Source organism: Rattus norvegicus, chromosome 12 (assembly GCF_036323735.1).
Source record: "Rattus norvegicus strain BN/NHsdMcwi chromosome 12, GRCr8, whole genome shotgun sequence".
Lineage (NCBI taxonomy): Eukaryota > Metazoa > Chordata > Mammalia > Rodentia > Muridae > Rattus > Rattus norvegicus.
The window spans coordinates 11,807,617-11,827,290 of record NC_086030.1 but is presented as its reverse complement, the minus strand read 5'-3'; the positions used below and the strand labels follow the sequence as shown (position 1 = coordinate 11,827,290).

At 47.7% G+C, this 19,674-nt stretch overlaps 1 protein-coding gene across 5 annotated transcripts in view; it reads left to right on the top strand.

The window, feature by feature from the left end:
• The window catches only part of Mtus2 (microtubule associated scaffold protein 2), a 373,086-nt gene that overhangs the window by 288,508 nt on the left and 64,904 nt on the right, over positions 1-19,674 (top strand). For 4 of the 5 annotated variants that reach the window (NM_001374100.2, XM_017598434.3, XM_039089680.2 and 1 more), the window contains one exon: positions 6,332-6,543. In NM_001374100.2, coding sequence (NP_001361029.1) covers positions 6,332-6,543 — 212 coding nt within the window. Of the gene's footprint in view, positions 1-6,331; positions 6,544-7,670; positions 7,901-19,674 lie in introns of those variants that run through there. The other variant, XM_039089678.2, reaches the window with a different exon arrangement.

Here is a 19,674-nt window from a genome sequence, read left to right as displayed (position 1 = left end):
TAGCTCAGCGGTAGAGCGCTTGCCTAGCGAGCGCAAGGCCCTGGGTTCGGTCCCCAGCTCTGGAAAAAAAAAAGAAAAGAAAAAAAAAGAGTTGCCTCGGTCATAGTGTTAGCAGTAAAACCCTAAGACAGGGTTTGAGGACTGAAGACGGTTCCCCTACAGAGAAGCACGACCCACACACACCCCCGATACCTACTGAGAAAACTGAACCTGGCTCCTTGTTCAACTGTGTGGAATTAACCTGGCTTCTTCTTCAGCTGTGTGGAATAACCCCACCATGCTATATAATAAACACACTGAGCTTCCGGAACTTCCAAGATCGCAGACCACCCAATCCCAGCTTTCTGTCTGTCTGTCCATCTGCTTCCTCAATATCCCAGTCAGGTATAAAGTCCTGAAGCCTGTGAAAGGATTCATCAGTGACAACAGCAACTTACGGGAAAAAAGAGTTTATTTGGGCTTACGATTCCAGAGGGGTAAGAGTGCCATTTTGGGGTAGCAAGCAGCTAGCATGGTGGCTTCAGCCAAAAGCTAGGAGCTCACAACCCCTCCTGTAAGCAGAAAGGTTAGAGAGCAGACACTGGCTTTGAAACCTTGAAGTTACACCCCTAAACCTCCCCAAACACCAGCGGCCACTGAGGACCAAGTGTTCAACTACGTTAGCCTGTGGTGGACATTCTCCGCCACTATACCCAGCTTACTTATTGCCCTGACAGTGATCCCTTGAGGCCATTCGACTATTGGAAGCAACATCAAGCAGCTATGGTGTTTGTGGGGGATGTGGTGTGGAGAGCCACCTTCATTTGTCTCTGGTGAATACCTTAGTAGCTGGATGTGTGGGTTGTGTGGTAAGTATAGGCTTAACTTCTTTAAACTGGGCCAAATTTGTTTCCTAAAGTAATTTGCCGTTTGTATTCTGGGTGGCAGCGCATGTGGTTTTGGATCCCGCCCCCTTGCCAGTGCCTGCTGTGTTTCCTCGTGGATTACATATGGGGAGGCCTCTACCTACTTACCCATTGTTTATTAAGGATCAGACGCAGGCCACAGATGAGCATCTGGGTGAAAGGTCCTTAGCATGGGAGCCAGGAACACCCACCCCCACCCCCAGTGACAGCATCTCCCTTTTACTTTGAAACACGCTCCATAGATTTGTCTAACCAGGCAAGAAGCTCTCTAGACCTTGCGGATGGATTAGTGGCGTTTAGACACATCAACATATCAGTGGAATTGATTACTCGATCGACCTCCAGCCCCACCTCCTCCTCAGAGGTCAAAGGTGATTCAGGCAAAATGGCGGTGAAATATCCCAAAGACCTAACCGCAGGCCACTCACACGGAGGGAATTCCTCAGACAAGGTTTCCTCTTCCCGGCTAACAAAAGAACCAACCAGCCTGTGGAAACACCTGGCAAACAGCCGCCAACACTAAGTAGGAAAATAGCGTCCCATCCCACAAAAACCTTCTGAACTGTGTGCACTCATCAAAAATAAAGCTCTCTTCACGTCCGCAAAGAACTCTCCTTCTGTGCTCGTGGAATACGCCTCTGGAAGGACAATGACCAAGTCCATAAAGGACTTCTTTGACCGAGAAGCTATCAAAGCTGTGTCCAGCCCTTACTTCTACCTTGTTTACCAGTGTGAAGGTCATGGCCCCCCTGTCACATTATCAATGTGCAGCGCTAGCCCAGCTCCGTGGCTGTGTCCAATAAGCTTTCCAGATCTAATTAAATCACCCCCGTTTCATCCACAGCCATCCCCTGGGTGGTGACCGGATGGTGCAAATGAATTTTTAATACTCGCTTTCCATTTTCAAACACCGTGTCCTCCCCAGTGCCCGGCCTTGCACGGAAACCGCTGGAAGGCTCAGCCTTTGCACGCAAACAACTGTTGACTTTCACCTTTGTGCTGATGTCCAGTGACTGGCTTCTCCCTGGGGGTTAAGCTGTCACATGTCATCGTGGTCAGCATAGCTTCCGTCTGCCCTAACCTGATTTGTGCAGCCGGTAGAATGGCTCGTAAGAAACTGTGACTTGGGCGAGATTCAGACCACGGGAGTGTATTCTGGATTTAGAGCAAACTCCCGCCCTGACAGGTTCAGATTAGCCCCACACATGAGGGGATGGGAATCGGCCTGGGTAGAGAGGAACCAGAGGGCCCGGATGCGGACAGCGATTGGCCAAAGATCAGCCATGAGCCTGATCCTTGCTCACGTACTAACCATGTATGACACCAGACACAGAGAAAACGTTCGATAACAAGAATCAAGTATCTGGGGCCCTAAAACTCGTGGCATGAATCATTCATTGAAAATCAGCTATCTGACCAGGCAATGGCGGCACACACCTTTAATCCCAGCACACGGGAGGCAGAGGCAGGCAGATCTCTGAGTTCCAAGACAGCCTGGTCTACAGAGGGAGTTCCGTGACAGCCAGGGCTACACAGAGAAACCCTGTCTTACAACAAAAAAAGTAAATAAATAAGAAAGAAAGAGAGAAAGAAAGAGAAGAAAGAAGAAAGAAAGAAAATCAGCTAGCTGTATGTTGTGGCTAGCAAGTTACTCATGCAGTTCTTTGAAGACTGGGAATTTGGAAATAGAGATCTCAGGGGAAAGCAGGATCCTTGCATGACACTGATAAAATTGTCAGTGTGTACAGCCACAGTGACCGTTGAGATCCACCACCACAAACCCTTTTTAACTAGCAATAGCTAGTAACAGAGAACGCGGTCGCCCACCTCAGTGCTTGGGGCTTCCTTCCTAATGCCTCAGCCCTGGGGACTGGGATTTGGATAAACCCTGACAATGACTGAGGATTCAGGTGCAGTCAACCAGGAGTCCTGAACAAGGACTTTTTCACTGGGCCATTCAGTGTCACAAAGTAGCTAAGCTTATTGCGTTGATGTTCTTGGGTGGCCTCTGACATGGATAAGGTTGTCAGTTGCTAGGTGCCCCCTAGAAGGGAACTGTGAGCTGACTGTGTGCATTAAATTAAATACTGGAATTTTGAGTACACGGATAAAGCAACATAATAATAATGCCAATTTAAAAGTGACTTTTTTTTTTTTTGTTCTTTTTTTCGGAGCTGGGGACCGAACCCAGGGCCTTGCGCTTCCTAGGTAAGCGCTCTACCACTGAGCTAAATCCCCAGCCCTAAAAGTGACTTTTAATGGTAGCATTTCACTGGCTCCTTTTATGGTATATATTTTTGGTGTGTATCAGACTGAGTATAATTTTTTAACCTAATGATAACTACCCTGGATAGTTTTATGTCAACTTGACACAAGCTAGAATCAGTAGAAAGGAGGAAAAACCTTCCTTGAGAGAATGCCTCCATAAGATCCAGCTGTAGGGCATTTCCTTAATCAGTGATTGATGGGGGAGGGCCCCGCCCATTGTGGGCGTTCCTGGGTTCTGTAGGAAAGCAGGCTGAGCAAGCCATGAGGGGCAAATCAGTGAGCAGCGCCCCTCCGTGGCCTCTGGATCAGCTCCTGCCTCCAGGCTCCTGCCTTGGTTGACTTCCCGTCCTGACTTCTTCCTTCAACGATAAACAGTTTGGAAAATGTGGAAGTGTAAGCCAAAGAAATCCTTTCCTCCCAACTTACCTTTTGGCCACTGTGTGTCATTGTAGCAGTAGAAACCCCAACTGAGACGACAACAACAACACTTTTAAATATGGTAGGTGCCAGGGTCGGAGAGACGGCTCAGCGCACATGAGCACTTGTTGCTCCTGCAGAGGACCTAATTTGCCTTCCAGTCCCCACATGAGAGCTCTCGACCATCTGTAACTTCAGGTCTAGAGGACTGGCTGCCCTCTTGTGGCCTCTGTGAACACTGCATGCATGTGGTGCCTGTACCCATGCAGGCAAAACACCCACGCAATAAAAATTTTAAAATATATGTGGTAGGTTATGGAATCCTTTCCAGACACGAGTAAATCTGATGGTTAAAAATATAAGACAGGAGGCCGGAGAGACGTCTCAGCGGTTAAGACTGTACCGTTCTTGCAGAGGACCAGAGTTCAGTGCCCATGTCTGGTGGCTCACAACTGCGCGTCAATCCAGCATCTAGGCTCTCTTCTGGCCTGCTCGCGTGCTCACACACATGCTCACACACACACACACAGTAGCAAAATAAAATAAAGCTTTATATATTTTATATGTTAAATATGCAGGCATATAATTATATAGTAAGTATATAATTATATTAATATGCATTTTGTCTATGAAATAGATAAAATATATTAAATATATATTAAACGCATGCTCGTGCATGCACACACACACACACACACACACACAGCAGTGTGAATGGGCTAAGGCACACACCTCAGAGCTGACCTGTAAACTGTGATAGTAGCCTTAGTTTCCTTTTGCTGGTTTCCTTTTGCTTCTGAAGAAGTGTCTTCTGTCAGAAAGGCTCCAGGTGCCGCGTGCCACAGCTCATTAACTAAAGTACTAGCATGTCTGAAAAAGCCACCAGCCATCTCACAACTGCGAGATGACAAACAGCTGTCTTGGGGGAAAGGGAGCCTTAGACCCAGTCTCCAGAGGGTCGCAGCAGTAATATCTCTCTGAGCCTCCTTCTCTGAGATTTTGAGAGAAACTGGGTTTTGCTTTCTAATACTGAGAATGCCACGGTGATGCATGTGCAATTCCAGCTTGAGGGGTCTAAAACTTGTGCGCATACTTTTTCTGGAATAGAACATTATTTTGATCACATGAAGACAATTTGGGAGGTGAAATTCCACCTGAGTTCCAGAAATTAAGGTATGTTGCCCATGAGGTCCCACCACAGTCTCTGATGACTTAAGGGAAGGATGACCGTCACATTACCTTTGTAATCCCTGAGCCTGAGTTACCTGGCATGGGGGGGCCAATCGTGCTTCACCTTGCCTTGGGTACCTCTGTGTCAGACACTGCATCTGGGCTTTGCATCTTGCTAACTGGGGCTTTGGAAAAGGGTGAAGATCAGAAGAGAAAGAAAGAGGAGTTGGGGATTTAGCTCAGTGGTAGAGCGCTTCCCTAGCAAGCGCAAGGTCCTGGGTTCGGTCCCCAGCTCCGAAAAAAAAAAAAAAAGAAAATAGAAAAAAAAGAAAAGAGAAGAGAAAGAAAGAGCCCCTAAAAGACTTGAGGTGACACAGGGACATCTGCCTGTACACAGGAAGACACAGATCACAGATATTAGGTCCTGGACACCTGCAGGCTCTCTGGCTGCCTGTGGGGGCAGCGTGTCTCTGTGCCTCAGTGGAGGGATGGTAGTCCATGGGTCCTTGGCCATGATGGCCTTGTTTACCATGAGCTCTTTCCTGGGGCCTTTCCATCCTTAAACTTCAGCCAAAAAGCCCCTCTTCTGTACCTCCTTAGCCCCGCCCTCGGCCCCAGGAACCCAACTTCTGGGTCATTCTGTGAGCTATGTCACCTCCCATTTGCCTCACAGGAGCCTTGTGAGCAGTGTGGGGAAGGACAGCTTTCTTCACACTGCCATGGGAACAGAAGGTGACTTCCGGCAGGGGATGAACTGCCTCACATCTCTGGAAAGATTACTCATTACGTAAAGAAGATTAGAAGCAGATGGAGCCGGTAGGGACCTTGGACCAAATCTAGTAGCCATGGACATGATATGACGTCACACTGGGGAACCCCCCAAGACATTGGTTCAGTGAGAACTAAGCCCCAGGAATAGATGTTGTCGCTTGACCTTGACAGTGAAGACCAAGGTCACGAGGGGAACTGTGTAAAGGGCAGGAAGGGGCTTGCAGGATTATTCTGATACCAAGGGAGGAGCCGCCATGTTCTCAGAAGCCTGACTTCTACCCAGGTTGATGCTGGATTGATTTCCCGGTAGACACTTGTCTAAGCGTGATAAGTACATAAAATAGATTGACTATAAAAATCGTAAAATGTAATGTGAAACCCCACAGCCGATGCTAACTGTATGTAAGTTCATTGTGAGGAAACTGGCTGTCGGTCTGGCTGCTTTTGCTCCGGGATGCTTTTATTTACAGTGTCTTCAGAATAATGTGTATACATTGTTTCAATCCCCTCTAAGAAACAAGGAAGAAAGAAAAACTCCTCTCCCAGCAGGCCTAAAGAAATGGTGGAAGCTGAAAGAAATGGGCTGGTGTGTTTGTTACTGTTTTCTAAGCATAAACTTTGGGCTTGAAACCACGTAAACAAAATAAATAATTTAAGTCCCTGCCTATTTTGTCTGTTTAATACTTAAAACGACTAACCACAGGCAGCAGTTCCTTCCCTGTCCCACGGGCCTGGGGGAGCCTCCATGACAGGATGTAGTTGAACGAATACCACCGGTGACTCCCTTCCTTTCTTCGTAGGTTACCCAAAGCAGAGGACCACGGCTCCCCGGAATGAGGTCCCACCCAAGCCTGACCTGCAGGCCCGAGAGGCCGAGCGGCAGCTGGCCCAGCGACTGAGGGACAGATGTGAGTGGCAGGCCAGGCAGCTGGGTCTGGCTCGAAGGGAGCTGAAGAAAGCCATCCAGGGCTTCGATGCCATGGCCGTATCCGCTAAGCATTTCTTTGGAAAGGTGAGGCTGCGTAGGTGAATGTTAAAGGTTTTCTTAACCCTTCAGGCGCTTGAGCTAATGATGGCCGTTGGGGAAGTGTGCTGTGGTCTTGTTAGGGTTTGGGGCTGGAGTAGAGTCTTGTTGGTCCTATGGAATCTCCTGCAGTGTCCTAGTGAAAGACCCCCAGGGCTGACACATATCCCACACAGGAGATTGAGTCAAGCCCCAAGCCTCTCTAGGCAGGAGCTTATATAGGGAAAACCAGGGGTTTCGTGTGGATACAGATAATTGGCTAATACAAAGGGTGCACAGTTACTTTTGGCACGGAGTTACATCAACAAAGCATACGTATAATCTAGCATCTCAGCAATGTGGGCAGAGCAACTCATCTCACTGCAGCAGGGAGTGAAGGAAGGGGAGGGGGTGGCTCCAGATGGCCAGTGTCCTTGGAGCCCTATCTCAAATTCTTTTAGGCATAGCCAGACTTTGTTCATGACTAACTTTTAGAAATTTTAACCCTTCATTAGAATATTCTGGGAGCCCAAAGCTAGCCAAAGAAACTAGTCTGAAAAGAAGAATGAATCACCTTGATTATGAAAGAGAAAGGTAGGCCAAAAAGGAAAGACGAGGAAACATACAGAGGACTTAAGGAGCAGATGTTTTGCTGCTTATGGGAAATGCACCTGGGAGGGCCTGAGCGGCAAGCCCCTCTGAGCCCTACAACACAGGCTCTAGAGAATGCTTCCCTGAGCACTTTCTCCAGAAGTGTGGAATGTTGGTTTGGTGTGAGCATCAGAGGATGGCTGGTCACCTGGATGCCAAGGTGTGCCTGAGGGTGAAGGTGAGTATTTACTTTGGAGATTTGACTACGATGTTCACCTTTGTTGCTGTTGCTATAATAAAACAACCAAGAATGGGTAATTTGCTTAGAAAAGAAAAAAGGAGAGAGCCGGTTCATTGTCCCTCAACAGTTCTAGAGGCTTTGCAAAGCCAAGAGCATGGTTCTAGCAGCTGCTGGGCCTCTGGGGGCTGGGGGACTCAGGGCACTTCACATCATGGTGTAAACAGAATGTGGCTGGGGAGGGGGCAGCATGTGGCAGAGAGGGAGCAGGACCAGGGAATGAAACAGACATGCATTCTCTTTCAAGGCCCCACTTTGCAGTGCAAGGCCACCACATTTCAGCAGGAGGCTTTGGAGGACCAGCCATATACTCAAAGCCTAGCAAACCAGCGAGTATTCTGAGCTCCACGTGTGGGCCGTCTGGTGTCTAGAAACGGGAAGAGGTACAAAACTACGGAATCAATGCCTCCCCCATAAGAAGGCAAAGGGGCTACAACTCTAGCTAATTTGAAGTCAGTAAAACAGGACATTAAATTCCGCAGTGTACACTGCTTCTTCCTTGGTCACCCGAGCTGCACCGTACCGGGGTTCTGTGCCCTTCTGTCCCCTCCCTGCCCTCTTGTGCAGAAACCCAAACCTGGCCATTTTTTTCCTCAGTCTTTTTGTTTGTTTGTTGTTGTTGTTTGCTGAAAGCTGTTGTTAGCACTGCATCACCTGCTGATCTGTTGTTTAGAGGGTTGTACCAGGATTCCAGCCTCCTCCCCAGCTAAAAACTGCTGTACCAGCAATGATTGATCAGTTTAGAGTCCCCGTCTTTTTGGACTGGTCATATCGGTGTCAACGAAGAGTACCAAGTATCTACAGTCCATCCCTACAGGAATGATGAAAGTTACAAGTGTATCCTGAGGTGTCAGGAGGCGTCTCGCTGTGGCACGTGTGGGACGTTGGTCCTGCAGAAGGAGCCGTGTGTTCCCTTTGGTTGGATACAGGCTTTTCAAGGACTGTCAAGTCCTCAGTAGAAAAAGAAGTAGGGTGTTTGCTGAGCTGGGTAGCTACAGTTACACCGTGACACTACCTGCCAGTGACCCACGTGGCCTCCTCAGCATCTAACCAAAGCCTTGATGTTTTCTATGATCATGTCCCAGAGCACTGATAGATTCTTTGGAAAGTTGAACCTTATCGCACCATAGCACATAAGAAGCCACTGTGCCAGAATTAAGGTTCCACTCACATAGTTTTGCAGTTCTCTGCCCCAGAAAACCTCGTCGCTGACCACAAGTTGCTTTCCTCCGTGGCATGCATAAGGCCGTTCAGTTAGAAGCCCAGGAGCGCTATCCCCACTGAGCAGCAAAGTGTGGCAGAACAGAGAGGCACCGTGCCGACCTGCAGAAATGCTACCTGTGCTTCTGGGGACCTAAACAGGGCCCTGCTCTCCGTGTGTGTGTGTGTGTGTGTGTGTGTGTGTGTGTGTGATTTATCCCCCATCTTTGTGTGTGGTCTTCTGGCTACACACTTCTGGACATCTCTCCCAAGTCTTGGCTCTCTCCACATCTGATAGGACGGATTTTGCTTCGTTGTAAGGTCATCATGAGGATGTAGTGAATTGATAAGTAAAGAAACGTCATGGGACTACTTGGGAATGGTCTTTTGTGAGTGACAGGAAAACCACCGTGTGGGTTCTGCTCTCGGGAGGGATTAGACCTGTCCTGTATATGGGGAGTGGACACTAAAGCTGGTCACTCAGATGCCATTACACAGGCCGTGCGTCCCTGGTTTGACGTCTGAAATATGAAATGTTCCGACACCTGAAACCTTTTGAGGACTGACAGGGCACCAGTGTGAAATTCCACACTGGAGCTTCTAAGACTGGCTGCACTTTTTAAATATTGTATAAACGTACCTCCTCCTTATGCTTAGAGAGTGAGAAAGAATCTTAAATGCATTTCATGTTCAGACTTGGATCCCATCCCCAAGAGAACTCATGTGCACCATAAAAACATTCCCGATGCTGGAGGATGAAAGGGAAACAGTTCCATCCCCAAGCATCTCGGGAAAGGAATACTGACTCTCTACGCTCGCCGGCGGTGTGGCTGGTCTAGTGAGTTCAGTTGCTATGGTAAGTTTTTCCTGAGTGTTGAATATATCTGGAAGGACATACTGGAAATTCATCTCACTCCTGGGAACAGAAAACCTCAGACAGACTCCCTGTCCTGGCAGAACAGTGGTGGGAATTGTCAGCTCTGAGAGCCTCAGCCCAGAGCCCAGGGATTCTCAGACTCAGGTGCCAACCAAGCCTCACACCTGCCTGCGCTAACAGCTCTGCACCCGCAGCCGCTCGTGTTCCTCACCAGGCCAAGCAGACCTGCCAAAAAACGGAAAGAAAGAAAAAACAAAAAACCCCATGGTCTCAAACCTCCAGAGGTGTGGTAATGAGTATGACCCTCCTGGGCTCACTTCCCAGGGTTCCTCTGACATGCTGGAATCGGTCTTGTTTTCTTGTTCATCCAATTGCTGCCCTGTAGCACCCCCTGGTGGTGAACCTGTGAAATAGCCCAGACGGCAGTCCTGAGCAACACAGAATGTTTCACACTGTAACGTTTTTCTCTAAGCTAGTTCCAAAGGATATAGTAATCTCATTGCATTTACTGCCTTTTATTATGGAAACAAACTCTTGTTTTTAATTAAAGTATTTATTTAAATTACTTTTTAACTTTTTCTCTCACAATATTACGTATCAACTGCATTCAAAACAAACTCTTAATACAGAAGAGCGGAAGGAACAAGACCTCAAATTCCCATAGTTGTATTTAAAATTTATTAGTATTCTACTCTCCTAGCTTTGTGTATGTTTTTAAAGATTTATTTATTTTTATGTATGTGTGCTCTATCTGCATGTACACCCCAATGCCAAAGAGGGCATCAGATCTCACTATAGATGGTTGTGAGCCACGATGTGGTTGCTGGGATTTGAACTCAGGACCTCTGGAAGAGCAGCCAGTGCTCTTAACTGCTAAGCCATTTCTCCAGCCCAAATTTGTCTATGTTTTATTGTTAATACTTAGAGGTAAGTTTTGAACATATTCCACCTGCAACAGCGGGGGTGAGAGGCTCATGGACGGCTTGGAAATTTTGAAAGTTGGCTGGGTTCACAGGTAACAGCTGAGCCCCTGTTGACTGACTGATGGTCAGTGCCTAAGATTCTGGAGACAGTATTCCAACCCTCACCAAATTCTTCCGGCCGGTATAGTGGTCATCCTTGTGTGACATTTGGGGAAACTGAGGCCAACATAATGAGAACAAAATGGATGGAGCCAAGAGTCTTTGTACCTTATATTAAAGCCTCCCCACCCCCTCCCAGCCCCTCCCTGTGCCTCCATGAATGTGAGAAGGGGGTGGAGGAAACAGAATCACAGTGAGGTACTAATTAAAAGCTGGATAGTTATACCTGATGCTCACAGGAAATGCCCTAAGGCCATTTCGCCCTGTTGCCCTTAAAACAGACCAAGTGAGAAATAGTGTTCCCGAGGAGTCATTGGGAATGGAGGGGTGTGCAGGGGATAGGGAGAGCCCTAAGATCTGGAGTGAGTATAGAGAAAAGCTGGACATACTTGTCTGCCTCCCAGGCGGGGAAACCCTCCTCCTCCCTCCTCCCTCCTCCCCCTTCCCGCCTCCTGTCCCCTCCCCTCCCCCTCCCCCTCGTTCCAAGCTCTTGGTGAACCGTTGCTAACTTCTGAATACAGATTCAGCCTTGGGCACTGTTTGAAAAATACAGCATCCCTCAGTGAGGATGGCTGGCTCGTCAGGGAGGAGCCTCCCCAGTGTCTTCATTAAAGCCCCACAGCACCTGCTTCCTTCTCCAGTCTTCAGTCAAGCAGGCGAATGCCAGAGCAGAGGATGGAGGAGTCGTCCCCTGACCAAATGTTTGCTAGCTCTCGAGATGTTCAATGCAGCGGGATTTTAAGTTGGAGCTTCATCGGAAGAGCCGACCCTGAAGGCAAGAGAGAAGCTGTATTCCACAAGTTGAAGGACATCCTGTTCCGGTGGCTCCTCCCTCCCACTCCCCTGCCCCACCCCCAATGTGTTCTTGAGCTGAAGCAGCAGCAGTCTGAGCCTTGTGGCTCCTTCAGTCCTTGGTCTGTCACCACAGTGCTTTGCGCCTTCTACCTTGACAACAGTTCCCAGCCATCATCTTCTCGTTCTTTAATTTGTCTGAAGTCACTAAACCTTTAAAGAATGTGATGACTTTGGTTGGCCTGTCTGACATGGGCTGGCAGAGGGCATGGTGGGAGCTGTTAGCAAGGTGGTCCACGAAGGCAGATTGATGACTGCCTCGTGTGGCAATGCGGGAAGCCTGTGAAATACATGTGTCATGGAAGTAAGTCGCCTGCAGCGAGGCGCCTGCCTTTCCTCTTAGGTGTCCAGCTTAGAGGAATTTCACAGTACAATCTTCAGATACTAAAACGTTCCCCTAAATCCAGAGGTAGAAATCCCCCTAAGAGACTCCTATCCTAGGATGTCCTTCAGGACAGCAAGGAAATAAGGCCAGAGCAGGCTCCCTTGGGCCTGCTTGTGAAGCCCCTCAGTCCCATGCCTGACGTAACCCACCATTACTGTGGATAGCGAAAACCTCATAGTCAGATAGAAATCAGCACCAGACCACAGTACAAACCAGTTGCCTTGACCAGTTCATCGCTTACGTGTTGTTGTTCATTCTTCCAATGAGATGATGTCCCGTTTAGCACAGATGAACCCGTGGAAAGAAATGGGTTTCAATGGCCACTTTAGAAACCTGGCTTGCCCGAGCAGCAAAAAGCTGCTCAGAGGAAAGCCTGTGCCTTTCAGATCGCCTGGGCTGTAGAACTGGGTGCCGTAGAGCAGCCAGAGTGTGTCCGGGCACACGGTCACGGGCCGTTCTACCCGAGCTTTGTGCATTCACGGCTTCTACAACTCCAGAGTATCTACTTAGATATCACTGGAAATTCTTTTATTTTTGTATGCACAAGAGTGTTCACCTGGGTTTTGTAAACGCACCATGTGTGTGCCCGCTGCCCTCAGAAGTCAGAAGAGGGCATCAGATCCTCTGGAGCTGGAGTTTACCGATGTTTATAAATCTCTGCATGGGTGCTGGGAATCAAACCCCGGGTCCTCTGCAAAAGCCACCAGTGCTCCTAATCACCGAGCCATCTCTCCAGCCCTGGGAACCGCTTTTTAGATAAGTGAAATATTGAAAACTCCACGAAAGGAAAACAAGTTAAAGTTATAATCCGCATTAGGAAACTTCAGAGGGATCTGTCAGGCCTAGGGATGTAGTCCTGTCCAAAGTCCTACTATCTGGTAGGCTAAGACCGGAAGATTGCCAGACTTCAAGGCCAGTGGGTCTACATAGTGAGCTAGAGAGAGAGGGCTTGTCTCATGAGGTACAATACATGTCACCAACGGGTGGCTAAACAGAAATCATGAAAGAAACGAACTCCCCGGAAGTTCCATGAACTCCAGGGAGTTCCATGGACATGCTTATCTAGAAATGACGGAAGAAAGGAAGAGTTGACAGCAGAGTGTGCACAGAAGACCCAGAAGAAGCCGGGACAGAGTCTTAAGAGCCATGTCTGCTCCCTGTGCAGGACCCAGGGTGTGAGCAAAGTCCTAAGGAGAAAGGAGACATGGGAAGGTTGAGGAAACAGGTGACACAACTCTGAGGAGACAAATTGGAGAGAGGATTCCAGGCCAGGTTCCAATTATTGGGTAAAAAGATGCAGAATTAGGAAGTGGCTAGAAGTTTGTATCTGAGAGGCGTGTGGACAAAGAGAAAAGAGTTACTAAGTTTCCCTGGCTCCCAGCAGAGCCTCTCTTCCACCGAGCTAAGCCTGAGAGAAGTGGCAATGGCGCCACCTAGTGGACACTGTCTGGAAATGACCGTCTGTGCTCAGAAAAAGTCACATCTGGGCTACCTTTCAAAGGAATTGCAAGAGTGTCTTCTCTGTAGTCACTGACGTGCGACACAGACCTGCTTATCCCACACACTTACTTGTAACTAAGTTTGAAAGTGGAAACACACGATTCTTTCCTCTTCCGTCTTGATCCTGGCAAATCACTAAGATATCAAGATGTGTGGACACCACATGCCGTTCATCTAGGGGTCACTTTGTGAAAGTAGTTATGTATCGCGCAAAGCCAACCCCCAGTCAGAAGACCCACGCCTGTAGTTCAGTATGTGGAGAGGGATGGAAAACATGTCACAGAGGTTAATTCAGCTATTATCAATAACCACTTTAAATCAGAGTAGCTTGAACACCAAAAGACGCGGTGGTCAGAAGCTATTTAGCGAATCCAGCTATGTGGTAACTACAAGAATCTCATTCTCAATGAGGTAAAGGGGTGAGAAAGATTCACTATGCTAACACTATTACAGAAGAGGCAGAATGGATATATAATTTAATATGTTTTTAAGTCTTCGAGAATTTCTCACAATGTCATTTGATCATTTACATGGGCACACTAATTCACACTAGACTGATGTCATGGCTTTTGTCCACTTGGTACAAGCCTAGACAAATGTAGGAGGAGAGAATTCCACCAGAGGAATTTCCACCATCGGATTGGCCTCCGGGCACATCTGGGAGCATTTTCTTGATTACCAATTGATGCAAGAGGCCCAGCCCACTGTGGGCGGTACCATCCCTAGGCAGATGAGCCTGAGGCTATATAAAGGAGGCAGCAGAATAAACTAGAGAAAACAAGCCATTGAGCAGCATTCCTCCCTGGCCTCTGCTTCAGTTCCTGCCTTGGTTTTCCTTGATGATAGACTGTGATGTGGCTGTGTAAGCCAAACCCTTTCCATCCTCATGCTGGGATGGGGGGTGCTTATCACAGAAACAGAAACCTAACTTCAGCTGCCTTGAAACCAAGATGACTGTACACAATCAGCACCTCAGTGAAAAAGTGTCAGTTACCCAGAACCCAGGGAGGGCATGAAGCTGGCTGCTGGTATCACGGGCTGGCTCTATTGAGCTCCAGTGACATGTGTGCACCCGTAATGTTCAGTTAGTATGGACCCAAGAGCCGTGTCCCGTCGGACTAGAAACTGCTTTAAACATGTCTACAATTTAGGGGGAAGGTAAGAATAAGCCCAGTGTGTGCTGGGCACACAGCCCTGCCCTTTGGGTGTGTGTGAACATGAAGGTATTTTGATCCCTGTTTTATAGATAACTTGGCTACCCTTCAATCAAATCATGCCCTGTGTATTATTTTAGTCATCGTGCATTAAGCAAATGCCTGCTAGGTCTCAGAATAATAAAATGGAAATGACACAGCGTCTCTTTTAAGAAAGGCACATCCCCATGTAACACTCATGGCGCCCCTCACCCAACTCCTGCAGCAATGTTGGAAGGTAAGCAGGAAGCCAGAGATGTGGCCACATGACAGGAAAACACAGGGAAAGAGGATTTTACTCGACCAAGGCCGGTAAACAGGTACCTTAGGGTTTTATTGCTGTGAACAGATACCATGACGAAGGCAACTCTTATAAAGGACAACATTTAGTTGGGGCTGGCTTACAGTTTCAGAAGTTCAGTCCATTATCATCACTGAGGGAAGCATGGCATTGTGTAGGCAGACATGGAGCTGGAGGACCTGAAAGTTCTACATCTTGATCCTTCAGAAGGAGACTCTCTTCTGCAGGCAGATAGGAGGATCTCTCTTCTGCACTGGGTGGAGCTTGAGCATAGAACCTCAAAGCCCACCCCCATGGTGACACACTTCCTCCAACAAGGCCACACCCACTCCAACGAGGCCACACCCACCCAATGAGGCCACACCCACTCCGAGGCCACACCTCCTAATAGAGCCATTCCCTGGGCCAAGCATATTCAAACCACCGCAACAGGAAACTGGAGACTGTACCGATAAACTCTGGAGACCCCCTAGAAAGAACGGTGGGTGTAGTTAGTTAATAGCTCGAATTGCATCGTTTACACTTGCTAAGGTAGGTCAAAAGTGTCTCCCCAGATATCCACTAGAAAGGGAGCCATGCGAAGTTGTGGCTGCCTTAATTAGTTGGGTGGTAGTGATTACACTGTTCAGGCACAGATGTTAGATTGCACATGCTAATTTACAGTGTTTATCTGTCATTAATAATGAAGCTGAGGTGGAGATAAGACGCACAGCTCCCGCCTCCAAATGTGGTCTTCGCCTTCCGCTGCTCTGTGGTATTTTATGGACACTGATGGGCCACGTGGCACTTGCAGTGTGGTCACAATGGCGAACAGGGGAGGTTTCTTGTTAACAGAATGTGTGAGTCACCGACTATAAGTCTCTACTTCTGGCCCAGGATTCATGGAAAACAATAGGTCTCTAAAAATGTCTTTAAAATGACGACTGGGATGGGCATGATGGTGTATGTCTTGAATCCCAGTAGGTGGGAAGCAGAGGTAAGTGGATCTCTGTGAGTTCGAAGCCAGCCTGGCCTACATGCTGAGTTCCAGGACAGCCATGGTCACGTAGTCTCAAAAACACAAAGAAAGAAAGAACAATGAAAACTTCCCAGATGGGGTTGGAGAAATGTCTCAGGGCCAAGAGTGCTCGCTGTCCTCCCAGAGTACCAGAGTTTGGTTCCCGGCACCCATGTTAGAAGGCTCATTGTTGTGGTAAAAATAAAAAAGCTGTGGAACCAGTTCCCACATGTACCCTGGCAGTCACTAGTTCTGGCTCCAATAGGCCCTTGGAACTATGGCTAATTCATCTCAGATTAGTGTCTCTCCAGGTGACTCTCTGCTAGCTGCAAACTCTCTGGTTCCAGCCACTCGGTAAACTCAAGACCCAACAACTATAACCCAACAATCAGATTTGCATGTTAAATTCTCAATCCACAGTACATCCACACAGTAAACTCACAACCAACTGATAAGGATATAAGGTACCTACCCAGATAAGATATAACTTGCCCATCTGGAAAACACAAAATCCTGTACACATCCGTCCCTTAAGAATAGTCATAGCAACCTGTAATATATGTTGAGAGGAATCTTAACACCCACCGCCACGTTCTCTTAACCCTAACCCTCCTCGCTCCGGTTCCTCTGCCTCTCTAAAACTCTTCTCCCACCCATCCTTCTTTCTCATCCAATGACAGGCCCCGTTCTATCCCAGGCCTGCCTTCACCTGCATAATGACATCAACCTACAGCTCACCACCGCCCATAACTGCAAAACCCAGCAGATCAGCCCCCTCTGGCCTCCATATGAACCTGCACATACGGGTCATATGCCCAGATGATTTCTCGTAAATCACAGTGAATCTCTTTTAAAAAGAAAACCTACAGGTTCAAGTTCTGTGTGCTTTGCATGGCTCAAAGAAAGCTATACCGGGGGTTGGGGATTTAGCTCAGTGGTAGAGCGCTTGCCTAGGGCCCTGGGTTCGGTCCCCAGCTCCGAAAAAAAAAGAACAAAAAAAAAAAAAAAAAAAAGAAAGCTATGCCAGTTTACCAAACTGATAAACATAGAAGAAAAAATAAAGAAGAAACTGGTGGTGGTGTCAGCCACTAAGAAACACCCTTGAGGGCTGGAGAGATGGCTCAGTGGTTAAGAGCACTGACTGCTCTTCCAGAGGTCCTGAGTTCAAATCTCAGCAACCACATGATGGTTCTCAACCATCTGTAAAGGGATCTAATGTCCTCTTCTGGTGTGTCTGAAGACAGTGATAATATACTCACATAAAATAAATAAATCTTTAAAAATAAAACACCCTTGAGCCCCATAGTGGGCACTTTCTAAGAAGGTTCCTTACTTACGTGCATGTATGTTTTACCTGCATGTATGTCAGAGAGGCATACACACAGTGCTGACAGAGACCAAGAGAGGGCACTAGATCCAAGTACAGGTGGTTGTGAGTGAATTCTGGGAACCCGCCAGTGCTCAAACCCCTGAGCCACATCTCTCCACACACACTCGGAGGAGGAACTGCTAATGTCGCTAAAGGCATGCAATGTGAGCATTTTCTGGGGACCCTTTTGGCCTCAGAGTTAATCACTCATCAAGAGACTCAAATGATCATATGTAAACATCTAAATCATTGCCTTAGACGTCTTTTCATGACCAGTCAAATTTGTTCTCAACATGAGTAGTACTCCACAGACCTACCATGACAGGCACAAATATTGCCCCAAATTAGTCAGTGTGTCTGCAGCATTGGCATAGCTGATGAATATGCAAATTATCTTTATAAGTATAGGCAGGTGATGCCGTCCCTGGAAGAGCTATCAAGAGACGGAGGCCAGGAGTGGTGGCTCAAGCCTTTTATCCCTGCTCTCAAGAGCCTAAGGCAAGAGGTTTACTTTATATTCAGGCCAGCCTGGGCTACGGAATGCGTTCTAGGCCAGCCTAAGATCTGTCTCAAAGAAACCAGGAAAAAAGAGATAGGATTTTAAGTACTTACAAAAAATTCGGGGTTGGGGATTTAGCTCAGTGGTAGAGCGCTTGCCTAGGAAGCGCAAGGCCCTGGGTTCGGTCCCCAGCTCCGAAAAAAGGAACCAAAAAAAAAAAAATCATCAGTCTTTATCATGCTTGCCAAACGTTGATCAAACATAAGGAATCTATCTACTTTCACCTGGGTAACTAAACATTGGTAACTTCTTCTCCAGCCATACGCTGAGAGCGGATGGCGAGACAAGCCTTATGTGTTTGTGATTCTTACATGGATTATACGTATCTACCCTGGCAGGTTGAAAGTATTCCAGAGATTTCTGAGTGACCTTTGGATGGTCAGATGACCAGAATGGTGCAGCTCCCAGATCCTGGCATGGTTCTAGATGTGAAGGATCTGTGTGAGAGGGAGGAGGAGGCTGCCAGCGCCTGCAGACTGTCAGACCCTGTGACTGAGGCAAGCGACCGTGATGTGTTGAGAATGAATGTCCTGGACGTAGTCAGAACTAAAGTACTTATGAGTTTGCAGGGCAAAGGACTCCTGCATAGATACCAGCAGTCCGACTTGGGATAGAGTTTCGTCTTGAGAATGCTAAAGAGACTGCATTTTCTGTGCTAAGCGAGAGATGCTTGGGTATGGGGAGATGGCTTGGTGGTTGAGAACATATCCCACTCTTAGACCCTGAGCTCAGTTCCCAGCACCCAAGTCAGGTGGTGCACAACTCCATCAGAACAAGGGAATCTGACGCCCTCTTCTGACCTCCCTGGGCACTGCACTCTCATGCACAAACCCATACACAGACACAAGTACAGGCGAAGAATTTAAAGTATTTTTTTGATCTTTAAAGAAAAGAGAGAGAGAGGTACCAAGGAGAACTCCCTTCTATCCAGGAAATTAGGGTACCAGAGGAGAAAGGGGAACAAGATCTGAGCAGGGAGTAGGGAACTGGTAGTAGGAATCTGGGGTTTTCAAAACCATCAAGATTTAATGAATTCTTCTGAAGAGAATATCTTGAGTTACCAAAGATCTGGGATGGTCATGATGTAATTTATTATTTGCTGAACATATACAAGCCCATGAGTTCTATCTCCAGCACAAAACACACACACACACACACACACACACACACACACACACACACACACACACACGCACACACACACACAACTGCTGGAGAACACGAGTGTGGAATTAAAAGTGAAAATGGATGGATATTGGTGAAGAATCAAGTCTTAAAAAATTAAAAGTTGGGACTTGGGATGCAGGGAGCTGACGAGAAGAGTCAGCAGGCAGTTTTGGAAAATGAGGTGTGCAACCTTGGTGTCTTAGTCAGAGTTTCCATTGCTGTGAAGAGACACCATGACCAAGGCAACTCTTATAAAGGACAGCATTTAATTGGAGCTGGCTTACAGGTTCAGAGGTTCAGTCCATTATCATCATGGCAGGAAGCATCCAGGCAGGCATGGTACTGGAGGACCCAAGAGTTCTACATCTTCATCTGAAAGCAGCCAGGAGGAGGCTCTCTAAGGAGAAGACCTCAAAACTCACCCCCAACAGTGACACACTTCCTCTAAGAAGGCCACACCTCCTCCAATAAGGCCACACCTCCTCCAATAAGGCCACACCTCCTCCAATAAGGCCACATCTACTCCAATAAGGCCACACCTCCTCCAATAAGGCCACACCTCCTCCAATAAGGCCACACCTCCTCCAATAAGGCCACACCTCCTCCAATAAGGCCACACCTCCTCCAATAAGGCCACACCTCCTCCAATAAGGCCACATCTACTCCAATAAGGCCACACCTCCTAATAGTGCCACTTCCCATGGGTCAAGCGTATTCAAACCGTCACACTTGGTGTCAATTCAGGTGGCCACGGCAGTAGCCGAGCACA